Source organism: Corvus kubaryi, unplaced genomic scaffold, assembly GCF_017639235.1.
Source record: "Corvus kubaryi isolate FWS band 111438036 unplaced genomic scaffold, C.kubaryi_AGA036_p1.0 37341, whole genome shotgun sequence".
Taxonomy (NCBI): Eukaryota; Metazoa; Chordata; class Aves; order Passeriformes; family Corvidae; genus Corvus; species Corvus kubaryi.
Window position 1 is genome coordinate 1,596,775 of NW_024581112.1, and position 21,012 is coordinate 1,617,786.

General features: G+C 37.5%; 1 protein-coding gene across 4 annotated transcripts in view; it reads right to left on the reverse strand.

Annotated features, from left to right (window-relative positions):
* NECTIN3 (nectin cell adhesion molecule 3) overlaps positions 1–21,012 on the reverse strand; it is a 157,958-nt gene that overhangs the window by 88,287 nt on the left and 48,659 nt on the right. For 2 of the 4 annotated variants that reach the window (XM_042031561.1, XM_042031560.1), the window contains exons 6-7: positions 19,607–19,745; positions 18,142–18,223 (exon numbers count right to left, since the gene is read on the reverse strand). In XM_042031561.1, coding sequence (XP_041887495.1) covers positions 18,142–18,223; positions 19,607–19,745 — 221 coding nt within the window. Of the gene's footprint in view, positions 1–782; positions 10,376–10,852; positions 10,916–18,141; positions 18,224–19,606; positions 19,746–21,012 lie in introns of those variants that run through there. The other 2 variants (XM_042031558.1, XM_042031559.1) reach the window with 2 other exon arrangements.

Consider the following 21,012-nt stretch of genomic DNA (forward strand, 5'->3'; position numbering starts at 1 on the left):
GTGTAAGCAACTTCACTGTACACACAGGGCTCTCTCAAATAGGAAAAAACTGGAAAAAGCTACGTTTCAAAAGAGAAAATTCACTTGAACGGGCACAGCAGCATTGCATCATGAGGGTCACATCATTTTATAGTCCTCTTTATCTTCCAGCTGACTGCACAAATGTTAAGCTGCTCAATAATTACACCAGGCAATCACAGACCTAATGAGGGCAGCAGCACTGACCACCTACCTGGCAGTAACCACCAGCTTCTTTGGAACTGCCTGTACAGGCCTAAGGGGAAGCACAATCACTTTGTCCTGACATTTATTGTTTTAATTGAAGATACATAAAACCTATTGTAGGCAGCCCTCTGTGTTCACTGAACATATTTTGTGAACAAGAAGCATTTCAATAACAGCAAAGCAATTCATAAAGGGAAAAACACAAAAAGGTACTTTTGATACTTTTTGTCTAAACAAAGACTTCAGTTTGGGCACTCACCCAAGGCAGGGGAGATCCAAACAGCAGGACAAGCAACACACCTGTATTAATGTACCAATGGCTCAGAGTTAAATACATTTTACACTTAGGTTGAACTCCATCTTTATCCCTTCACCAGCTGACTTCAAATGGTGACTTTCGGGAATTTCAGCCTTATGGAAGAGCTGGCCCTGCTAGCATGAGTCTGTATAAATATCCAAAATGCTTCAGTCTTCTGCATTTACAAAACCGGTGTGTGCTTATCCAGGTATTAGAGTCAAACATGCATGAAAAGAAAATCTGAGACACAGCATTATTCTTTTACTTTATTTATAGGAACATTTGGTTTTGAAGACAGTTATTTGACAGTTTTCGAAGTATTCAAGAACATTTCTAATGAAGAGAGCCTGATTATATTTTAATTATTTCCTGTTGCTAATCAGGGTGAGATACAAGCTCTTAACACAACGGAAGCTATCTTGAGACAGGGTGAGTGCTATCCAGATGCACAGTAGTCCTCAACAATCACTATTCCCTTCAGCCTTATTTGTTTAGTGCTCCAGTAAACAAGTGGGACTTCAGTGGCAGCCCTTAAAATGCTCTTTTGGCACTTGGATGGTAGCATATACCAGCCAGCATCCAGTTTGGTAACTTTTTTTGATGTGGGTTTTTTTTCCCCCTTTTCTTTCAGTTTCATCTTCAAAAATGTCAGGTGTGTCAGTAAGTCTAAATTAACTGTAAACCGAAACAAATACACGTGCTAAATGCACAGACTTACAGAAAATACAGAGCTCAGTAAAAGGACTTCATATTCCAAGTCACAAAGGGAAGGGGACAGGTTAATAAAAAGCCCTAAATAGAGGGGTCTTGTTTAGAACTTGGTAATTATGTCAGTCAAGCATGGGCAAGAATGACCTGATCTTTCAAAATTAAATTTCCATCTCCAAGTAAACAAAGCAATGCTTAGTTAAATGCAGAGGAGCAGCAAGCCTATCTTTGTAAGAGGAAGTAGTAAACAGGCTTCAGAAGAAATATGAAAAATACTTAGATTTCCAAGAGGATTCCAAAATTCCAGTTATAAAAGCCAGCAAACATTTGCTGTTGGAGTGTGCTATTATTGATACAATTAAACTTGTAAGAAATGCCAAGATGGAGTTTGTGACAGGGAACAGACGGTTTCCTGAACTGCATCAATCAACATACATCTCGTCATATACATATTGTGTGTAGGAAGCTTACAAGAATCTTCTGCTTATTTCCCTGAATCTTAAAAAAAAAAAAGAAAAAAAAAAAAAGAAATATTACTGTGTAGCATCAATGGATGCTATGAAATATTTTTATTTGCATAGGCAGCAACTAGGCCAACTGGAGTTAGGGCAAGTTCAATGTAATTTAAAAACCTTTCCTCCCAGTTTTTGGCAAGATTTGGCACCTCTATGGTTCAGCAGAAAATGGTAGGTGCTCAGCTTGTCTGACTTTTGTCTAAACTATCAGTAAACTCCCATATAAACTGATTAAGCATAGCCCTTAATGTGCTCATTTCAGATTCAAGTTTACTTGCATATCACCTCAGTGTTTTTTTTTCCCCTCTTTACCGAATGTCTATTAAGGAACCGGAAGATATGAATTGTATGTGATCAAATTAAGATGTCATCTGTCTATGAACATTATGCTGTGAGCTGCAATCAAACATTAACAGCAGAAAAAATGCACTACCACCTCTATGACTCCATGTGGTTTCCTAAGGAAGCTCTTCCTTTTAATACACATCAGCTAGTGTTTCAAACAGTACTTTTCAAATGGTGCTGGAGTAGATCCAAAGCAGCTCCAAACAGGCATCCCTTAGCCTGCTACTACATAATCATACCGTAGTCTGCCATAGTTTATTTAAGTCATCAACTCAGAAGCTCGCCAACATTGGCTCCTTTAACTCTAGAACATTAGGAATTAAAAAAAAAAAAAAAAAACCAACCTCAAAATATTGCTAAAAGCATCAGCAGAGGGCATGGGGTGGAGCAAGGGGCATCAGAAAGCAGTCCAGAGTCAATTAGTATCAGCTCCAAATGCTGATGTCAAGAGAAGCTGAATTGCAGCAGAAGCCCTTCTGCCGAGGTTCCCAGGCAGCCTCAAGACAGGGACAGTGGGAGGGAAAGCCAAAGGTGCAGTGAGCACCTGCAGCATTCGGACATCTCCATTGAGCAGCCCCTGGCTTTGTCTTTAAACACAAAAGGCTGATGGCTTTTCCAAGCAAAGGCTTGCGGAGTTCTGAATCATCTTCAGGTATTCTTGCAAGAGGAAAAGTTACCTAAAAGCTGAAGCTTCCATTACAAGAGAAGCCAATGCCACTTCTTGCTGTAGCTATTCAGTTGAAGTTGTTTTCTACTTTCAGCTGACACTTTGTATTCTGGGGTCTTGACAGCAGTTTCTTCCACACCCCTCCCTCAGCATTCTTTAAAGAATAGATTTTCTTAGTTAATTCAAAAAGACTGAATATTTCCCAATACAGTAACTCAAACTACTTACTGTATAATCAATGCTTTTAGATACAAGTATCCACTGGGCATTTTATTTCACATAGATACCCATGGGGTCAGTTACACTTGCTGTGCAAATCATGCACTTGAGTGTGATCAGTGACATTAGAAATTCAATTATCTTTGGCTTTCTAGATGAATCTTTGGATGGAACAGGGCACAGCTATGTGGCTAATTAATCTGTACACAGATCCCATGTTAAGCAGATGGTGAAACTTGGATGTGATTTCATAGTAACACATTTGAAAGTGACAATTCTAAATCTCTCACTTTGTCTCCAAACTGGCTTTGGGATAACCTGCTATAACCTGCAACAATCATCTAAGTAGCATCAACATTCAAATTAACCAGATTCTTCCTGCTATTAGGACACATCCGAAACTGAGGCGCTTTCTAGACAGTGGTTACCTTTGGTTCATTTGAAATTTGTTTCAGAAAACAGAGAGTCACTGCTTTGACAGAGAACAATATTTTTCTGTTTGTTTGCTGATTTGTAGCCCTACTATTATGTTATTATTATACTATACTTTATTATGCTTTATTATCACCACCTATGCTGCCTCAAGAAGGCAATAGGCTAGTAGTCTAAATATCACCTTCTTGTGTAAGCAGGAACTGTTTCCTCCAAGCTCCATTCCATTTTTGCCTTTTTCCTTGCTTACTCTACGTCATGTATCACCTGAAAGTCAGATGATTTAACCATCTGCAATGCCTCATCATCTTCATTTGTCCAGCTATAACGAGAATAGCTGATGTTAACAAGTTTCCCATTTTCCACTTTGAAAATTTCTTGGAGTTAAACATAGACACACCACAGCCCTCAAGCTGTTACAGAACATGAAAGAGGAGAAAAAGAATTCAGCAACGCTGGATCTCAAACATTTCCATATAGAGCTGAAAATTAACTAACACTGTCCCAAGAAGCCAGAGCAGAAAGGTAAGAGACAAATATGGAACAAAATGGAACCTACTCTCCATCTTACAACTGCGTTAGGTATTTTCTTGTTAATAAAGCCCTAACTAGGTGTATTAGTGAGAAATAATTTAGCCAAGAATACAAAAATGGAAATCCTAGGGAGGAGACTGCTACCTCTCCCAGCTGGAAAAAGAGATACGAGTTGACTGAACAAATAAAAACCCTAAGGACACAGAAGGAGCAAAGGTATAGGGCAGGGATAGAAGACAGACAACTTGCCGAATTAACAGAAACAAGTAGGCATTTTTAAGATGGCTGACAACTTTTCAGTGTGAAATACTTTCATTACTAATCCCCAATGGAACCGAATGAAACACAGTGTGAAAAGCTCCCTTTAAAGAACAGAGGCAAGAAGGAGAACTTGCAAGTTCTGGTTTATAACACTGAGTGTACGAAGTCAGAGGACACCAGGGGCTTTGCTGGCTGATCAAGTAACAATCCCACAGTGTGAGATTCTGGAAAACCGTATTTCTGTCCACACAAACCCTGGAAATGGCCACACCAATTCTAGAAAATTAAGAGACCACTCAATTTTGTTATGTGCAGTAGATACATGTGTGCCATATGACTTAAGGTGTGAAGTCCACCCAGGAAAAATTCAGGGTAGGGGGAAGTGTAAAGCAGATGGCTTGACTTTTTAGTTAAAGGTAGTGGGACTTTTAAGAACCAAACATTTAGTAGCCAATTGTAGAACTTCTTGAAGAACCAACACAAAACACATCCAAACAGGTGAGCTGTTTTGCCTTGCCCAATATTTGGGTTTTTTGCTACTAATGCAGGGCCATTAACAGTATTTATGGCCACGGGAAATTGATCCAGATGAAAGTAATGCTTGTGACTGAGATGTCACAAGCATTACTAACAAAGCACTGTACTCTGAAGTAGTGTGTTCCTTCCTCTGGCCACCTTAAGCCTTTTGTCCATTTGCTTAGCCTAGCTGGATAAACCAATCTACATTTGATGCTATCCACCAATATGAATTGTAAAGTTAATACAAAGACATTTTATTTGCCCATAGCCATTTCTCTCTTACCTCTCAATTCATGTCAAAGAAGCAAAGAGCTTTGTTAGTTGTGGGATTAAAGTCAGGCTCCTTCAGTTTGTATGCTTAATAGGAGCAGTCACATCAGTGGCTGAAGTCTGGTCTTAAAAGAGCCAGGTTAGTCAAACATAAGACAGAAATTCAAATGCTCTATGTTTAGTCTACCATACTTGATAAGGAATTAAGCATTTGCCACAAATAGTGCCTGAAAGCAATTATTCCCATATTATGATGGCAGTCCAGAAAAGTTATGTATATCTCTGAATTCTTTTTCTTGTTAGTACGAAACACTATGGTGATAGTGGAGACCACACTTAGACAGGTGTCTGCCTCTCCCCTGACCAGCCAGAAGGCAGAGCTGAAGCATCTTTTGTGGGTACACTGCTGCATTGCACACAACTTCCTACTGCATACAGCCAATACATCAGCAGGGAAAGTGTCATTTTCTGGAGTTTGTTATTAGCTGAACTGGGTAAACAATACTGGCCCAAAGTACTTTGCTGTCAAGGAATGGAGCTGTTGAAGTACAGAATATCTGAGTCATACAGAGGACTATAAGACTTCTTAACAGTACAGGCAAGATGAAGTGTCAGGGAAACTGAACCTGCAGGCACACCTTCCTAGGAACAGGATCTAATGCAGCAACACCATTAGAAGTAATAATTCAGAGATCCAAAACAGTAATAAACAAATAAAATTTAACATTGGGAAAAGGACAAAAAGAAAAAAAGAAAGACAGTGGAATCTTTTATAGCATATCAAACTTCTTCTGACAATCAGTATTAGAGAAGTTATTTCCTGTAAATGCCTGTTAGATAATAAGTCTAATTTAACCTAGTACATTTTAGATTGGAATACAATACATCTGTGGCTAAACTCAGTCAAATTGAAATGACGTTTTAATATATTTAGCATACTCAGTGTGTAGCCCTGCACAGATTCAAATTTATCTCAGCTGATGAGGAAGCTGGAGTTTACTTGATTTCCAACTTGGTCTCAAAATAGTGAGGTAAATTCCAATTTACAGTCTCGATTACTAGTCCCACAAAGGGTAAAAGAGTCACAGTTTGACTTGCAGGCTTTTAAATATAATTTATTTTCTAGTGACAATTGAAGGATCCAGAGTTAGATATAGCATAAAATCAACTCAACTAAGATCAGAAAACAAGTATAGAAAAAATTTCACTGAGGGGTTGTCAGTGCAGATTAAAATGCCTAACACATCCTACTTGGGTTTATCACATTATTTGAATAATTACTACTAAGATTCACAATACACTTTTTGTGCATTTTCAATATGATTCAGCTAAAAGTATAAAGCTATTCACCAAGAAGAATGCCATACCTTTCAATAAATGCAGAAATACCACATCTTTACCTTCTGTCAGAAGGTCAAACCCAGTCTCCCAATACTCTGGACATGTACCACAGCTGGACAAAAAACCCCAGACCACCTCCCACAGGGCAATCGAGCAGCTAACTACCACAGATATTTCTTTTTTTCACCTGGAGCTTTACCTGTCCTCATCAGCAACCTCTGAACTGACCCAAGTTGTCAAAACAATGTCGTCTGTTCTGCAACTATTTGTTGGTCCGGCACTCACTCACCCTTCATACAACACAGTGGTTCAGATAGAGTAGTTTCAGGTCTGCGGCATTAAAAAGTTATTGTAATACATTTTAATCACCTATATAACAACATGGAACCTGAACTTGCATCCCTCAGAGGAGGAAAGAGCAGTAACATGGCCAGAAAGAAGGCAAAGTTAACAACTCTGAAGGCAAAAACCTTCCCTCCACTCTTCATGAATTATCACACCTTTTTATTGGGCTTTCCTTGAGCTGGATACACAATACATTAGATCATTTGTGACTGAACAGTGGTAGTCCTTTAATAATATCTCATTGAGTGCCTCCTTTCTTCTAGTAGTACAATTTCTTAGTTTTCATTTGTATTGTATCCATGACGACTTTGGACATAGTCCAAACATTAAATCTTATACTTTTTATGATTAGACTACCTTGTAGAATTTAGAGATACTTGGGCAGAGGACAATTTACATTTATCAGTGGTAGAGATGTGAATTACTAATCATCTCCTCCTTCCCTACCTCCCTCACCAGTGATTCTGGGTATTCAATTCACGCAAGTGCTGGATTTTCACACAGTACTAAATGCTTCCTGTTATGTACGACAAATGTTGAAAGGATTTCAGCATGCAACACCACAATATTCCAAAGCGGTACTGTTAGGAAAAAAACACATGCTCTGCATATACAACCACAGAAGAAACATGTCACCGAAAAAGTGGATGCATTTTTCCAGACCTTAAGCAATCTTAAATCTAAACAACAGAAGAAAATTTTATATTTTGAATGTTTTTATTCCCATCAGAATACAAATACAAGCATTTGAAAATGTACAAAAATAAAAAAGGACATTTTCTACATCTTAAAAAAGCAGATCAAACTTACTTCTATATGTACAGTCCTACTGGTGAGAAATCCTACTCAGAAGACATTGTTTCTGTTCTCTTCTAAGCATTCTATGCCAAATCCTCTCCCCAAAAATCTCCCCAAATCCAGCCACACTTAAAACTAAAAGCAACATTTCAAAAACCTAATACACTAAATGTCCCTGAACAGATTACAAAGAAACCATTTCTCACAGGTAATAAAACTGTAGGTGATAATGTATTTCCCTAATGACTTTAGGGCAAACTACATCCTGATTGGTAGTTTGCAAGTCAAGCTTTCTGTAGTTTGTTGATACATAACTTGAACAACACAGTTAGATTATATTTTTCTTTTTTAAGCTAATTTACAAATTAAAAAACTAATTATAGCTTTGTTGATAGCATTCTTCCTTCCTCCTTCCCTCAAAGTTATAACTCTTCAAAAAAAAAAAAATCTGCAAATAAGAATAAAAAGCAGTAAAAGAGGTCTGAACCCAAAATAATTGTTTTTTGCACCATCTGCCAACATAAAAGGCACTGAAATGATCACCTGCTCAATACCGCTACATTGTACTAATGAATGCAGAGGAAGCATTGCCACAGCAACAGTTTTGAACCACTCCATAATGTCTACTCAAGTATTTTTGGTATGAAGTTTTGCTCAGTAATATTGATCAAATTATCTTAAGCAGTATAGTTCATCTCAATGTTCTACCATTCGTTTGGCCAAGACACTGTTTTCTTTCGATGTTCTGACAGTTGATGCTTTTTGGAGCTGCAGTAATGTAAGGACAGGTGAGGCAATGCTCACGTAAAGAGGTAGCCACTTGACTAACATTACGGATAAACATTTTTGGGGGACACAAAGCCCTTCTTTAGGTCTCAAATATAGCAGGAAACTTTAAAATTGAAAACAGTTGCTCAATTTACATGAATATGCCCAGTTCTTAAGAGAAAAGCAAGGTGACAGTGCTTCAAAGATAGCTCCCAAAAAACAGGTTCTCTCCAACCTTTTTCTTTGCCATTCCTTCAGTTGTCAATTTCAACCACATCATTTAACAGAAAGCTGCTTAGCAAGAGAACAGCTAATACCTAATTCTACAGTGTCCAGAACACAGGCACCCAAGCCATAATCTTCTAGCTGCCACCTGTAACAAGCTAGAAGCATTTAATTTACCTGGCCCTATTGTGGACAGGGATCTCATTAACTTGTCCTGTGATGGAGATAAATGCAGGTTGAATGCAGGTTTAACAATGGCCTCCTGCCTACAGCACACTTACCCATGCTAGCTTTCAATTCTGCTCCTTCTACCGCTTGACTCTTACCACTAAATCCAAACATCTGCAGAGGAACACACTAATATCCCAGAAGTAATGTTCAGTTCTGTACAACAGCTAGTTCAGCATGACACAGCCATTCTTAACACTTTGTACTTCAGGTCAGCGGACCAAAAATCACCATTCTGTACTTACGTGCACACGTATTTAGAGAATACAAAAGTCTGTTAAGTTTCTCTGGTAAATTTTAGACACAACTCATTTTTCTGCTGTCTTAAAGTATTTTAAGATTGTCCTGTGAGCTCATTTCATCACTAATACATTATATACACATTTTTTACTTGCTAAATATTTACTTTTTAGTCCACAGGAAAACTAATTTTTCTAGAAAGATCCTGAGCACATTTTTTAACCATTACCACAGACATTCAAAGATTCCTGTGGGTAACATCAGGACATTCTCCAGTTACTTCACACAAGTGGTTAAGATTAAAGGACACTGCTGACAAGCATTTGAAGTTGACTGAAGCTTTTCTTTTTTGCTAAGACATAAGAACACATCACAGGCAGTTTTGTTGCAAACTGAGAAAAAAACAAGGAATGTATTTATTACCAAGGAAAATTAACTCTGCAGCATTTAAAATAGGAGTCATACTTGGGAAAACAGCTAAATAACAGTTTAAGGGTAAGATGTAGCTTCACAAGACACTTACAAAAAGTTGTCTGCTAGTCATCTACCTCCTTCAACTAAGTTTCATATAAATGTAACTGTAAAACCAAACCCAGGAACAGGCAGAATCAATAGATAATAAAAAGCTTTTGATGTAAAGGCAATTGCTTCACTTTTAACAAGGTGGGAAGACAAACAGTGTAGTTTATGGAACAGCCAGTCAGTATTTGAGAGGTAGTCTAGTTGTTCATTTGACTGAGAGAGGTAGAGCTAGTCAAGAAATCAAAAGCTAAGGCCAGTGAAAATCATAATAATCCCAAGTTTTCTAAGATGGAAAAAAAATGCCTCAGCCTGAGACTGCTAATGTCACACGGGATTCAGTTGCCTTGCTCATATTTAGTCACTTTAACACAGGTAAGGTTATTGTAAAACATCCAGAGAGAATGCTCTCAGAGACAGCCAGTGAAAAAGCTTAACCACATTTCAGCATGTGCCAAACAATTAATATAGGTTATACATCTTATGACTGTGAAGGTTAATAAAAGTAAGTGGCTCTCTTCTTTGGGCAGGTCGACAGTACTACAAAAACACAGACATACCAAAGACTAAAGGCAAGTTAAGTCTCAAATTCCATATGGTTTACCTATATAAAATTCTCCATACAATTTCTTCACACATGAAAAAAAACCCCAATTATTTTAGAGATGAAAGCCAACAAGACATGAAGGTCATACAGTCAACAGGTAATAAAACCTTTGTTAAAGACATCTGGGTACAGAATCATACATAATGCTCCCTTGGATTGATGTAGACTCTTCCAGGTCCTGAGTTTTGTGGGTATCTGTTGCTCCAATTTTTATAGTAAGTTTGCTGATAAACAGGATACATAGGCTGAAGACCCTCTTGTTCCTGTGGCTCTTCAGCCTCACAAGTAAGTTGCATTCCATTCACAGCTTTCTAAACACACACAAGGAGTAATAAGTTTCATAGTTCATGTATAGAACCTGCAATTCCTATTCTTGGTAAAGCTTTAAGCAAAATCAAAGATGCATGATTTCCAAAACAATCCTATGTATAAAGAAATAGGGACTTAAAAATTCCACTAACAGAGTCAACCTCAAATGTTTGTTTCAAAGCTCAATAAATCTAAAGAGCAAATCACCAACTAAGAAAATGTCTGTCAACACTCCTCTGCCTTATGTTACTCACCAAAAAATGAAAGCTGAAGTATTTAAGTATTTAAATTAGTCAGCAAAACTACTATAGGATATTAAAATGGTATTGCCACTTTCCACTTAACCCACACATCCAACAATTTTTGACCAGGATGGTCAAATATTTTTTTGTTCATGAAAAACAACATTGTAAGCTTATTTTATGGAATGAGATTAAATCAAAGCTTCAATCAGGAATTCAAGCCATCTTATTATTTACCATGTGCTGCAAGTTTCCAGCATCTTTCTCTCTGTACTGGCTCTGCAACACAAAATGTTCTTTCTGAAAGAAGAAAAGTTACAGGGGAAACAAGTCAAGATTCAACACTGCAGAACAGGTTTGGTTAATACAAAAAACACCAATCATCCCAAAATATACTCTGCCTTAGGAAGTGTCTTAATTCACTCAGAATCCTTCTTACAATCCAATGGCTAGTGGAAAAAAGACGGGTATCAGTCAGGGTCACCTGGCCCAGCTGTGTTCCCTCTCCCAATATCTTGTCTCCCTCCCAATCTCCTGTGCACACTCCAAGCCCATCTGCTGGCAGGACAGTACAAGAAGCAGAATAGGTCCTGATGCTGTGCAGCAATAAAAACCATTCCTGAGTTATCAACACTGTTTTCAGCACAAATCTCAAACATGGCCCCATTGTGAAGAAAATTAGCTCCACCCCAGCCAAACCACCCACTGTAGGAGACGAGGTTAAAGACCATCAAGGAATCTGGATGTGAACAAGTTCATGGCACCTGATGAGATACATCTGCAGGCTCTGAAGACACTTTCAAAGGAAGTGACTAAGCCACTATCCATCCTATTTTAGAAGTAATGGCAGGCCAATGAAGCTCCCACTGGCTGGGAAAGGGGAAATAAGACCCCCACTTCTAAAAATGGCAGCAAAGATGACCTGGGGAACTACACATTAGTCACACTTCAGTGCCCAGCAAGGTGAAGGAGCAGATTCTCCTGGAAACTGTGTTAAGGCATATGGAAAATAAGGAGGTGGTTGGTGACTCAACATGGTTTCACTAAGGGCAAATTGAGGCTGACAAATTTAGTGGCTGTCTATAACAGGATTATAATGTTGATGGACGAAAGAAGAGTAATGGATGTCACCTACCTGGACCAGTGCAAAGTATTTGGTACTGTCTCACATTACATCCTTGTCTCTAAATTGAGGAGACATGGATTTGATGGGTGCACCACTCAGTGGATAAAAAATTGACTGGATGGACACTCAAAGAGATGGCCCATCAGTGGGTCAACGCCTGAGCGAGAACCAGTGACAAGTGCCATTCCTCAGGGGCCTGTATCAGGACCAATGCTGTTTAACATCTTTTTGACAATGTGGACAATGGGATCAAGGCATCCTCAGTGAGTTTGCCAATGACACCAAGCTGTGTGGTGTGGTGACACACTGGACACAAAGGGATGCCCTCCAGAGGGACCCTGGCAGGCTTGAGAGGTGGCTCTGTGTGAACCTCATGAAGTTCAACAAGGCCAAGCACAAGGTCTTGCACCTAGTTCAGGGCAATCATAAAGAGAAACACAGGCTGGGCAGGGAAGTGACTGAGAGCAGCCCTGAGAAGGACTTGGGAATGGCAGTGGATGAGAAGTTACTTCATGCAGAAGCGCTGAAGTCTCCCTTCTTTCAAATTTTTTTTTTTTATTCACCATTATGATAGAACAACTTCATTTGTGAAATGGGCTGTTTCCAAACATCCAGAATTCACCAACTACCTGAGTTAGTGGCCAATCTAAGTCACACCAAGCAATGCCATCTAAGAATTATGATTTAGGGCATGGTTTGCACTGTGGTATCATCACTCCTAATTAAGTTCTTCCTTTATGCCACACTTAGTATAGGGGCACAATAGGCCAAAGCAACATCTTTGCATAATTGTATGTATTTTTTGTTTTGCAATTCCTTCTTTTCCCAACAGTCTCACAGTGGTAGCAAGAACACGAAGTAGCTAGGTTGCTGGTCTTTGTGCAGAAGTCCCTCCACAGCAAGTATTCATACAGGTAGGTAACATTTGCAGTCATCACACATCCATATTCTCACATTCAAAAATTATTTTGAAGAGAACCCAGTCTCAGTAATGTTTCATTCTTTCTTACTTTATCCTCCTTCCCCTTAACATTTTACCCTTCCACATTTGTTCAGTTCAAGTTTTGAAGCAATTTTGAGTTGTTTAAGTTTTAATGTGATCCCCACATGCATTGTAAAATTACTTAAAAAAAATCATATAATAATTCCTATCTTCTCCACTCCTCCAACAGTTATTTTTCACCTTCTTCACAGGTCTATTTTTCCAACTTTAGTTTGTCAAACTTTTTGTCTTGTAATTCCATTTCAAAGTGTCCTCCCCTGCCCTTAAGGTCACACTGCTTTTGCTTCTCAAGTCCTAAATGCAATCTGCATTTCTGTGATTTACCACTCAGCCGGCAGCATTGCTCTTTCACACCTGAGCTAAGAGCATGAGTTCACCACACAAGAAGGTAAAACACAGACGGGGAACAAGAACAGTCCCATCTCCACCAAAAGCTAATGTTCTTTAAACAAACAAACAAAAAATCTGCTTGCTTGAGAAATTCTACCAACAGTGGATGTGGACATGATTTAGACACACACTGGAAACCAGAATAGCAAATTCCAGTCAGTCCATTTATTCAATTAAAACTGTAAGTCAAAGGAAATCATCTCACGTGGCACCTTCCCTAGATAATGAAATTATACATTTTACAGCCACGGAGCAAGTGACAGAACCAAAATTACAGATTCTGTCAGACAAATGTGCTGAGCTACATAGTCTGTGTCTTCCTGCATGGAAACAATCTGGGGTTCTGGGCTTGGATTCTTAACAGAAGTTTGCACTGTCTTACCATTACATTTTGCAGAGTTTCATGAAATCTGTTTTATTCTGAGAATTCTCCTTCTCAAATAGTTCTTCAAAAGCCTAAAACCAACGATCTCAGCAAAAAACTTCATCTTACATTTTCTGATACTTTTCAGTTTAGAAATTCCATTACAAAGGGATCTACTACCAAAACAGTTTGTGCCTCATTCTAACACCATCTGATAATTTTTTTTTCCTATTTGAAGATCAGTACAGATGATTTTATCTATGCACACTTTGTGCTCCCTTCCATTCAATCTTGTTTGCCTAAACAGTTCTTTGGTCTAAGGCAAATGATAACAATAATGCTTCCTTTTTCATCAAGGAAGAGATATTCCCACCTCTATGAAAAGCATAAGGAAAAGAACTAGAAGAATGCAAGAGAGCCATAATCTATAAATGAATCAATATTATATTAGGTTTAAGGGTTCAGTGGCTGATGTTTTCAAATTTGATTCAGAAATATCATCATTTGGTAAATGGTGTTTTATGCTTTTAATGGTGCTAAGACAACTTCACTTTTTTCTCTCCCGTTGTGATCAGTACAAATATTATTGTTAAAGAGCTTTGCTTGGCTAAATAAGTGAGGCATTCTTCCAAGCTGCAAGTCTAAAGTCAGTCTTCTCATGGCCAGACCTACCTACTGGGCTGCATTTCCCTTATCCACTCTTATTCCTGTTTCTACAGAAGAACCCTGTTAAATTCTGAATACTTCAACAACTCTGAATGTTGCACTGCATTGTGCAAAACACGTTTTTTTCTCTTTCCTTCATAAGCACCTGTCAAGGTAATAATAACTTCAGTTCTTTCACATTGTCCAAGACTGCCTGTCTCAAGCACGTTTAGAGGAAAATAAAGAAGCTTTTGCTTCTTAGTACTGTATTGTTTGAAACAATGAAGCTAACTCTAATGATTCCAAGGACTGCTGGAATTAGTGCACCCTCTTCCACTCCTTTTTAAAATATTATGCAATAGCAAAATTCCTCTTTAAGCCACTGGAATTCTTGCATTGCTCAACTTCTTCCTGAATCGCCTCAAAAACTGCGTTGCCAAGCAGAGATTCCTCTCTTACCAAGGACGTAACCTTCAGGCTGCTCTCATCACTCTTTCACATTACATGCAATAAATAGTTCTGAGTAACAGAATAGTATTTCCATGACAATGATTATTAAAAGGACACCCAGACAAAAGCAGGAGTGCTGTTGACAAAAGAGTTGACAAAGATGAACCTACAGTCTTCACAGTAAGTTTAACTATAATGTAATTTTTTTCCATAGTATTCCTATGTTTTGGACTTTTGCCTCACTCTTTTAGGGCCTTAGGTGAACCAGTTTTTCCCAGTTCTGAGGTGATTCACATGAATACATGAATTGGTATCTGCAAATACCAGTACAGAGAAATTATGAGTACTCAGTTACATAGTACTTGTACATACTGGTAGCTCATTATTAACACTAGCATGTAAATGATAACATATATTTAAAGTAAACTTAAATCTTCCAAGTCTCAAGAAGTACCCATGAAAGATACTGACTAGCCAGTATTATCCCAGGTCTACAACATTTCCCCTCATTTTAATACCATCATCTACTGACTCAGATATGTATAAAATTAGTTAAATACTGATTGCTGGGATACAAACAAGAGAATTTCAGCATCATCAGTTGAATCTCAAATACTTTACAAGATCAAAAAAAAGCTACTGTCCATGATTTGAACAATAACAGTACAGATGATTGAAAAACTTGAACATTATTTATGACAATTTACCAGAATCAGCCTAAATTGAATCAATCCACTTTCAATTCTAAGTTATTGTGAGTATGCAGAAGACACCATTTAAATTCATTCTTCTTTACTTTGCATCTTTGTGCAGTCTATCATTTCCACTCAGACTGAACTGATCATCTATTGTGGTTGACAAAGCAGTGACAATTCCCCTACAGTTGTTTTCAGCATATCCAGAAGTTTGCACCTGAACTCCCAGTGAGAGGCTCACCTGCTTCTCAGTCCTGGTAGGCAAGGCAGCATTTGGAACATCAGGTAATACAGTAGTGAGCACAGACATTTAGTCACACAGGACAAGACACCCTGACAGGCTGCTAACTTGTTTCTTTTGCCTCTTTACAGCTATCCAAATGCTGGCTTGTTACACCAAAACAATGCAACCAATCACTTTCTGGCTAAAGCCAGTATTTTGACATTTATTTCTGTTAGATAAAATGAAGATCTTGCCTCAAGCATAACAGAGTACATACTGATTAGAGGCAGTATCAGCTAAGACGACAGCCTCCAGCTCCAGTTCTTTTCAGTTCTGGAGTTCCACAGAGAGAAAAAGACAGGTACACTAACAGCGTTATGCCAACATCCATTTCTTAAATAAAGCCTAGTTAACACCTAACCTGAAGAGGAATCTTTCTCCTCCCAAAACAACTTAAAACTCTGTTTATCCAACTTGAGGAAAATGAATACTCGATTCAGTCTCTTCACGGTTTTTTCTCTATTTACAAAGTAAATTTTCATAAAACATTTAATTAACCATTCCAAGACTACAGTCAGCTTCAGCCTAAGTTCTTTAGTACCCATCAACAGAAGCCACGGTATACACAACCTAGAAAAGAATTCAAAGACAGCGAAGTTCTGAAGAGGAAAGCAATAAGGTACACATCCTCGTATGTCTATCTCCTTTATAAGTAGCTCTGTAAAGGACAAATAATTGTATTTCCTAGTGTTGTCATTTTGCCATCTAGCAGCACTACAGATGCACAAACAGCACAATAAACTATATCTTTTGATTCTATAAGCAAGACAATATTTTTCAAATACTTTAAGCCAAAATAGTAGCAGAAGAATGATTCATCAAAAATTGTAATTGTTGAGTACTGTAGTGACAGAAGAAATAGCTAAGATGCCCAACCTGAGCACAGAAAAGCACCGGTTCTTTTGTGTCATCTTTGGTGCTCTATCACCTTTAAGGTAAAAAGATGAAAACCTACTATTCTTTATGCCAACAAAATGTTTTCTACCTTCACAATGTTATAATCATCAGGCTGCTACTAAAAGCAGCAATGGATCTCAGAATAGTTTCTTGCCTCACTCAGCAACAATATACACAAGTATTACTCATTGTTACGTTTACAACATAAGGAAAGCTTTTATCAGCAACTGATATTTGGTGAGCTTTAGTAACCATCAATCACAAAGAAAATCTACAAGAATATTTTCAATGTTATTAAGAACTCCATCAAAATCCTTCTCAAAGGTAGGTGAAGATTTTTTTCCCTCTATGAAAAAGGACTTTTATAGGTCCTTAAAGCTGCAAAGATACACCACAGTATCGGAAAAAACAATATTCCTTATAAACAAATGATTGTCTTCATTACCTCAGTGTTGTTATTCAGCACATCAGTGGTTAGAATCACATTATTTATGCTATGTACTGAAGATGGAACAAAAATTTAATTAAAAACAACTATAATCTAATACTTACAAATACTGATAGGTGACGGAAGTTTTCTTCAGTGTAAGCAGAAATCTAAAAAAATCTGACTGACTAATTTAACATAAACACACACACACTAAAGGCACTTCAGGGGCCATAGCCAGGATCTATAGTTTTCATTAGCTGACTGGTTTATTATATGAAGTGTAATAATCAATGATATTAGCTTAAGCCATCTCTCATGAACAGATCTCCTCTATAATGCCTAGTGCAAGAGAAGCCTGAATTCATCTGGAGTTTCCCAAGCAGTCCAACCCACCTCAAAACCATGCTGTAAGGAAGAAAGTAGCCCTATCCTTCCTTGCTCCCCACTTATTCAAACTGTTTCATTTGCTAGAATCAGCTTTCCAGTGTGACCTCTATGAGCCTGTTTGATCAGACTACACACACACACAAACACTAAATGCTGGTAAAGAACTTTTTTGCCTATTGCTGTCTTGCTTGGGCAGCATTACTTTGGATGACAAGAAGCTACCCCTGAAAGCACACTAAAAATTCAAGTACTTGTCACAAAATTCATATGGGTCTTTTGTCGCTGGTAAACGCAAGAAGAAAATATAAAATTATAAGTTACATAATTGCAAGTATTTAAAAGTGATTTAGTGACCTTCAACAAGAATCTAACCCATACTTTGGTAAATTAGCCAATTTACCAATTTACCAATTAGTCAAAGCCCGAATTCCAATATATGCCCACCCCTCAAATGTTGTTAACTCAAAAGAATGACAGTTGTTTACTAGCAAGGGAGCTGATGAGATCACTTTGTAAGTTTACCAAACATAACTTTTCCCCTTATGAACACTGCTTTATAAAGTTATGTATATTCTCTCACCAGAGAATTTCAACTATAGGTTTTCTAATTCAAAAGAATCTGTGCCTGTTAGAAATACAAGATGATCTGTCTACCAGTTTCCTGACCTCTAAGGATGACTTTAACATTACAGATAAGAGATTTGGATATCACATACATAGGGAAACAGCTTGGTTGTGAAACAATTGAAAGGCTCCATATATTACCAGGAAAGCAAAATCAGACTAAATTAACATAATAAAGCAAAGTTAATGCTTTCCTTAAGTCAATTTAAGATGCATATAAACACTTACTCACCTGAAGCATAGCTTCTTTCTGTGGTACTGAGAATGTTCTCTCCTCAAATGAAGCTGGTTTGTGAGTGGGTGGAAGATCAATCCTGTAGTAAAGAAAGAATGAAATACGACACATCATGTTTGTGAAGTCCAATTGAATGGTCAGATATTAACTGCCAAATCACCCAACACTCAGTACTCACGGACAAACACCTTTCAGTCAGCAATAACTCAGATGGGACATATTGTAATGGAACATGTCCACCACACTATTATTCAGCCACACACTTTTTGTAGAGAAGCACCACCTATAATTTGTTATTTATTCCATACTGCGTTAAGCAGACTGAGCTTCCCCCCATACACTCCAACTGAGGATTAGAGACTACTGGTATCTATCAGTTTCTAAGTTATGACATAGAGCTCGAACAACATTTTTAACTACAGCCTTTCCTTAAAAAGCCTTTGAGAAAGCCTTACTATCAATTCTTACATGCAAGACTTTTTCTATTGTAACTTTCTCAGTGAAAGCAAATGGTTATAACAGAATTTAAATGTTTAAGACCATTCATATAAATATGCTTCAGATACAGAATTTAAGAGAAACAAACAAGAAAACATCATTTCTAACATGTTAGAAATTGCTCAAGACTCTTGACTCATCTTGCTAGCTCAATGCAAATGAAGAAACTTATTTTATGCTAAAGGCTGTAAGTTATTTTACTCTAATTCTCATTAACTATATGTACAGACATGAGCAACATTTTCATTTCTCATTCAGATTAAGTGTTAACTGTATATGGGATGTGAGAAGACTCATATTTACATATATTCTAAGCCCTCGTCACTTTTTTTATGCATGTTTCAAACAGGATCTAGACATCATCCACTTTAACTGACAAAATCTTTTCAGACTTTTTTTGTTTCCTTCTTTTGTTTGATCACATTGGATGCTGAATAAAGTAAATTGCATATCTGTGCCAGAGACTTGAAGAAACAACCAACATTCCAGAAAGCACAAGAAGTCAGTAATTTCTAAGCACGTATCTGTGGGAGCTTGCTTAATTTTACAAACATATCAGGATTAATTTTAGGGGGCCTTCAACATCTCCAAAGCATGGACAATTTACTTTCAAGTTAGACCCACAGTTACAACAAACTAGCAGTCACTGGCATCAGTCAAGAAGGGACTCTCCTTTGCCCTCCAGTTAAATCCATGAGTAGTTTTGTTTCAAAAAACCCAAACTTCTCAAGAGGTAAAGCATTATATTACCCCTGAAGTAATTCTTACCTTTCTCATTTATTTTTCAGAAATACTAGTGTGATTTCACATTTGTCTACTCTGAAAATAGAGCCCTGAAATTATGAAAGCTGAACAGCTGCTAAATTAAGTCAGACACTTAAATTCATGTATAAAACAAATGCTTTCTGCATATTGCTTTCAACTGAATTAAAAAAAAAAAAAAAAAAGTCCAACACATACTCACACTTTGTCAAGATAGGCTGGCCTTTTCTTCCTTGGGGTCAGCAGCACTGTCACAAAGATGGTAATGATAAAAAGAGCAAGGACTGCTCCAATCACAGCCCCTGCTACAGCAACAGAAGATGTCTGCCTAAAGGGCACATCTGCAATGTGATAGCATAGATTACAACTTTAAGAAGTTCATATACTTTCAATACTCAAATAAGATACTTCAGCATTGTTCTGAGAAAGGCTTCTTCCTTCCACCACCTAACAGAAAGCCTTGTCCTGCACTAGCATCTTTGTAGTATTGCCTCAACTTACCCAACTAAAAAACTGGAGGAATTAAGAGAGTTCATGAAATCAAAACTGATTTCAAAAATTTCATGGATTACTTTCAGTAAGTACTAGCAGTATGCTTTCATTGTCAATTTCAAGGCAAGATGACATTACAAAACATATGGCTTGCACTTACACGAGCTAACAAGGTGCTAATTCAAAAACCTGGGCAACTATGATTTATTGACAATCTTTCTTTAAAGACACTTAAGTCTGCAGAAAGCAAAAAAGAAAAACTAAGTCAGGGTAAAAAAAAACATATACTACTAGGAGCAATGAACACGCAAAGGAACACAAAATACTTGGCTTACACTTATCAAAGCAACCCCTAAGACCACCTATCATCTTCAGGACTTCACACTTCAACCTACAAGAAAGTAATTTTCATAAATAAATTTTAATAAGGGGAGAGAAAAAGCTGTTTTTTCCCTTCAAAGCATTTTTCTTTTGACCTTAGCATTGTCAAATCCAATGCTGAACAACTCTCATACTGAATTAACACACTTGTCAGTCTTTAAAGGCCACTCCTTTCACTATGCTTAGAAATCAATTTTTAAGTCTCAAAACTGAAAACCTAATATACTTTAACTTAAAATCATCAGTGCTTCAAACTTGCACCAAGAGGTTAAAAAAAAAATTCAAAATTGGAATAATTCATGTCAGCTGCACTAAACACTTACCTACAATAATGCCCTGATTTACAATGATTACCAAATCAGAAATTTTAACAGCAAAGAAATTGAAAACTAACACAGTTCTATACCTGCAACATATTTCTAAAGCAGTCTACTTCAGCTATTATCCAAACGGGACACAACCATTCTCTAATCTCTTACTGAAAGAAATTTTGAGAGCCTCTTCAGCTGTATGTTCTATTCACAGATAAAAACCCTGAAACTATGCAACATGATTTATCAGTTCCTCAGAGCTCTAATGGTGTTCTGTCTGTATGCTGGAAAGCTGAGCAAAATCTCTCAATTAAAAAAAGAAACCCAAAATACAACACTTGCACTCTAATACAGCAATTCCTGTCCCCTCACTGCTTATGAAAGATCTAACATGAATATTCCCCTGGGATCGCATTCACAAAGG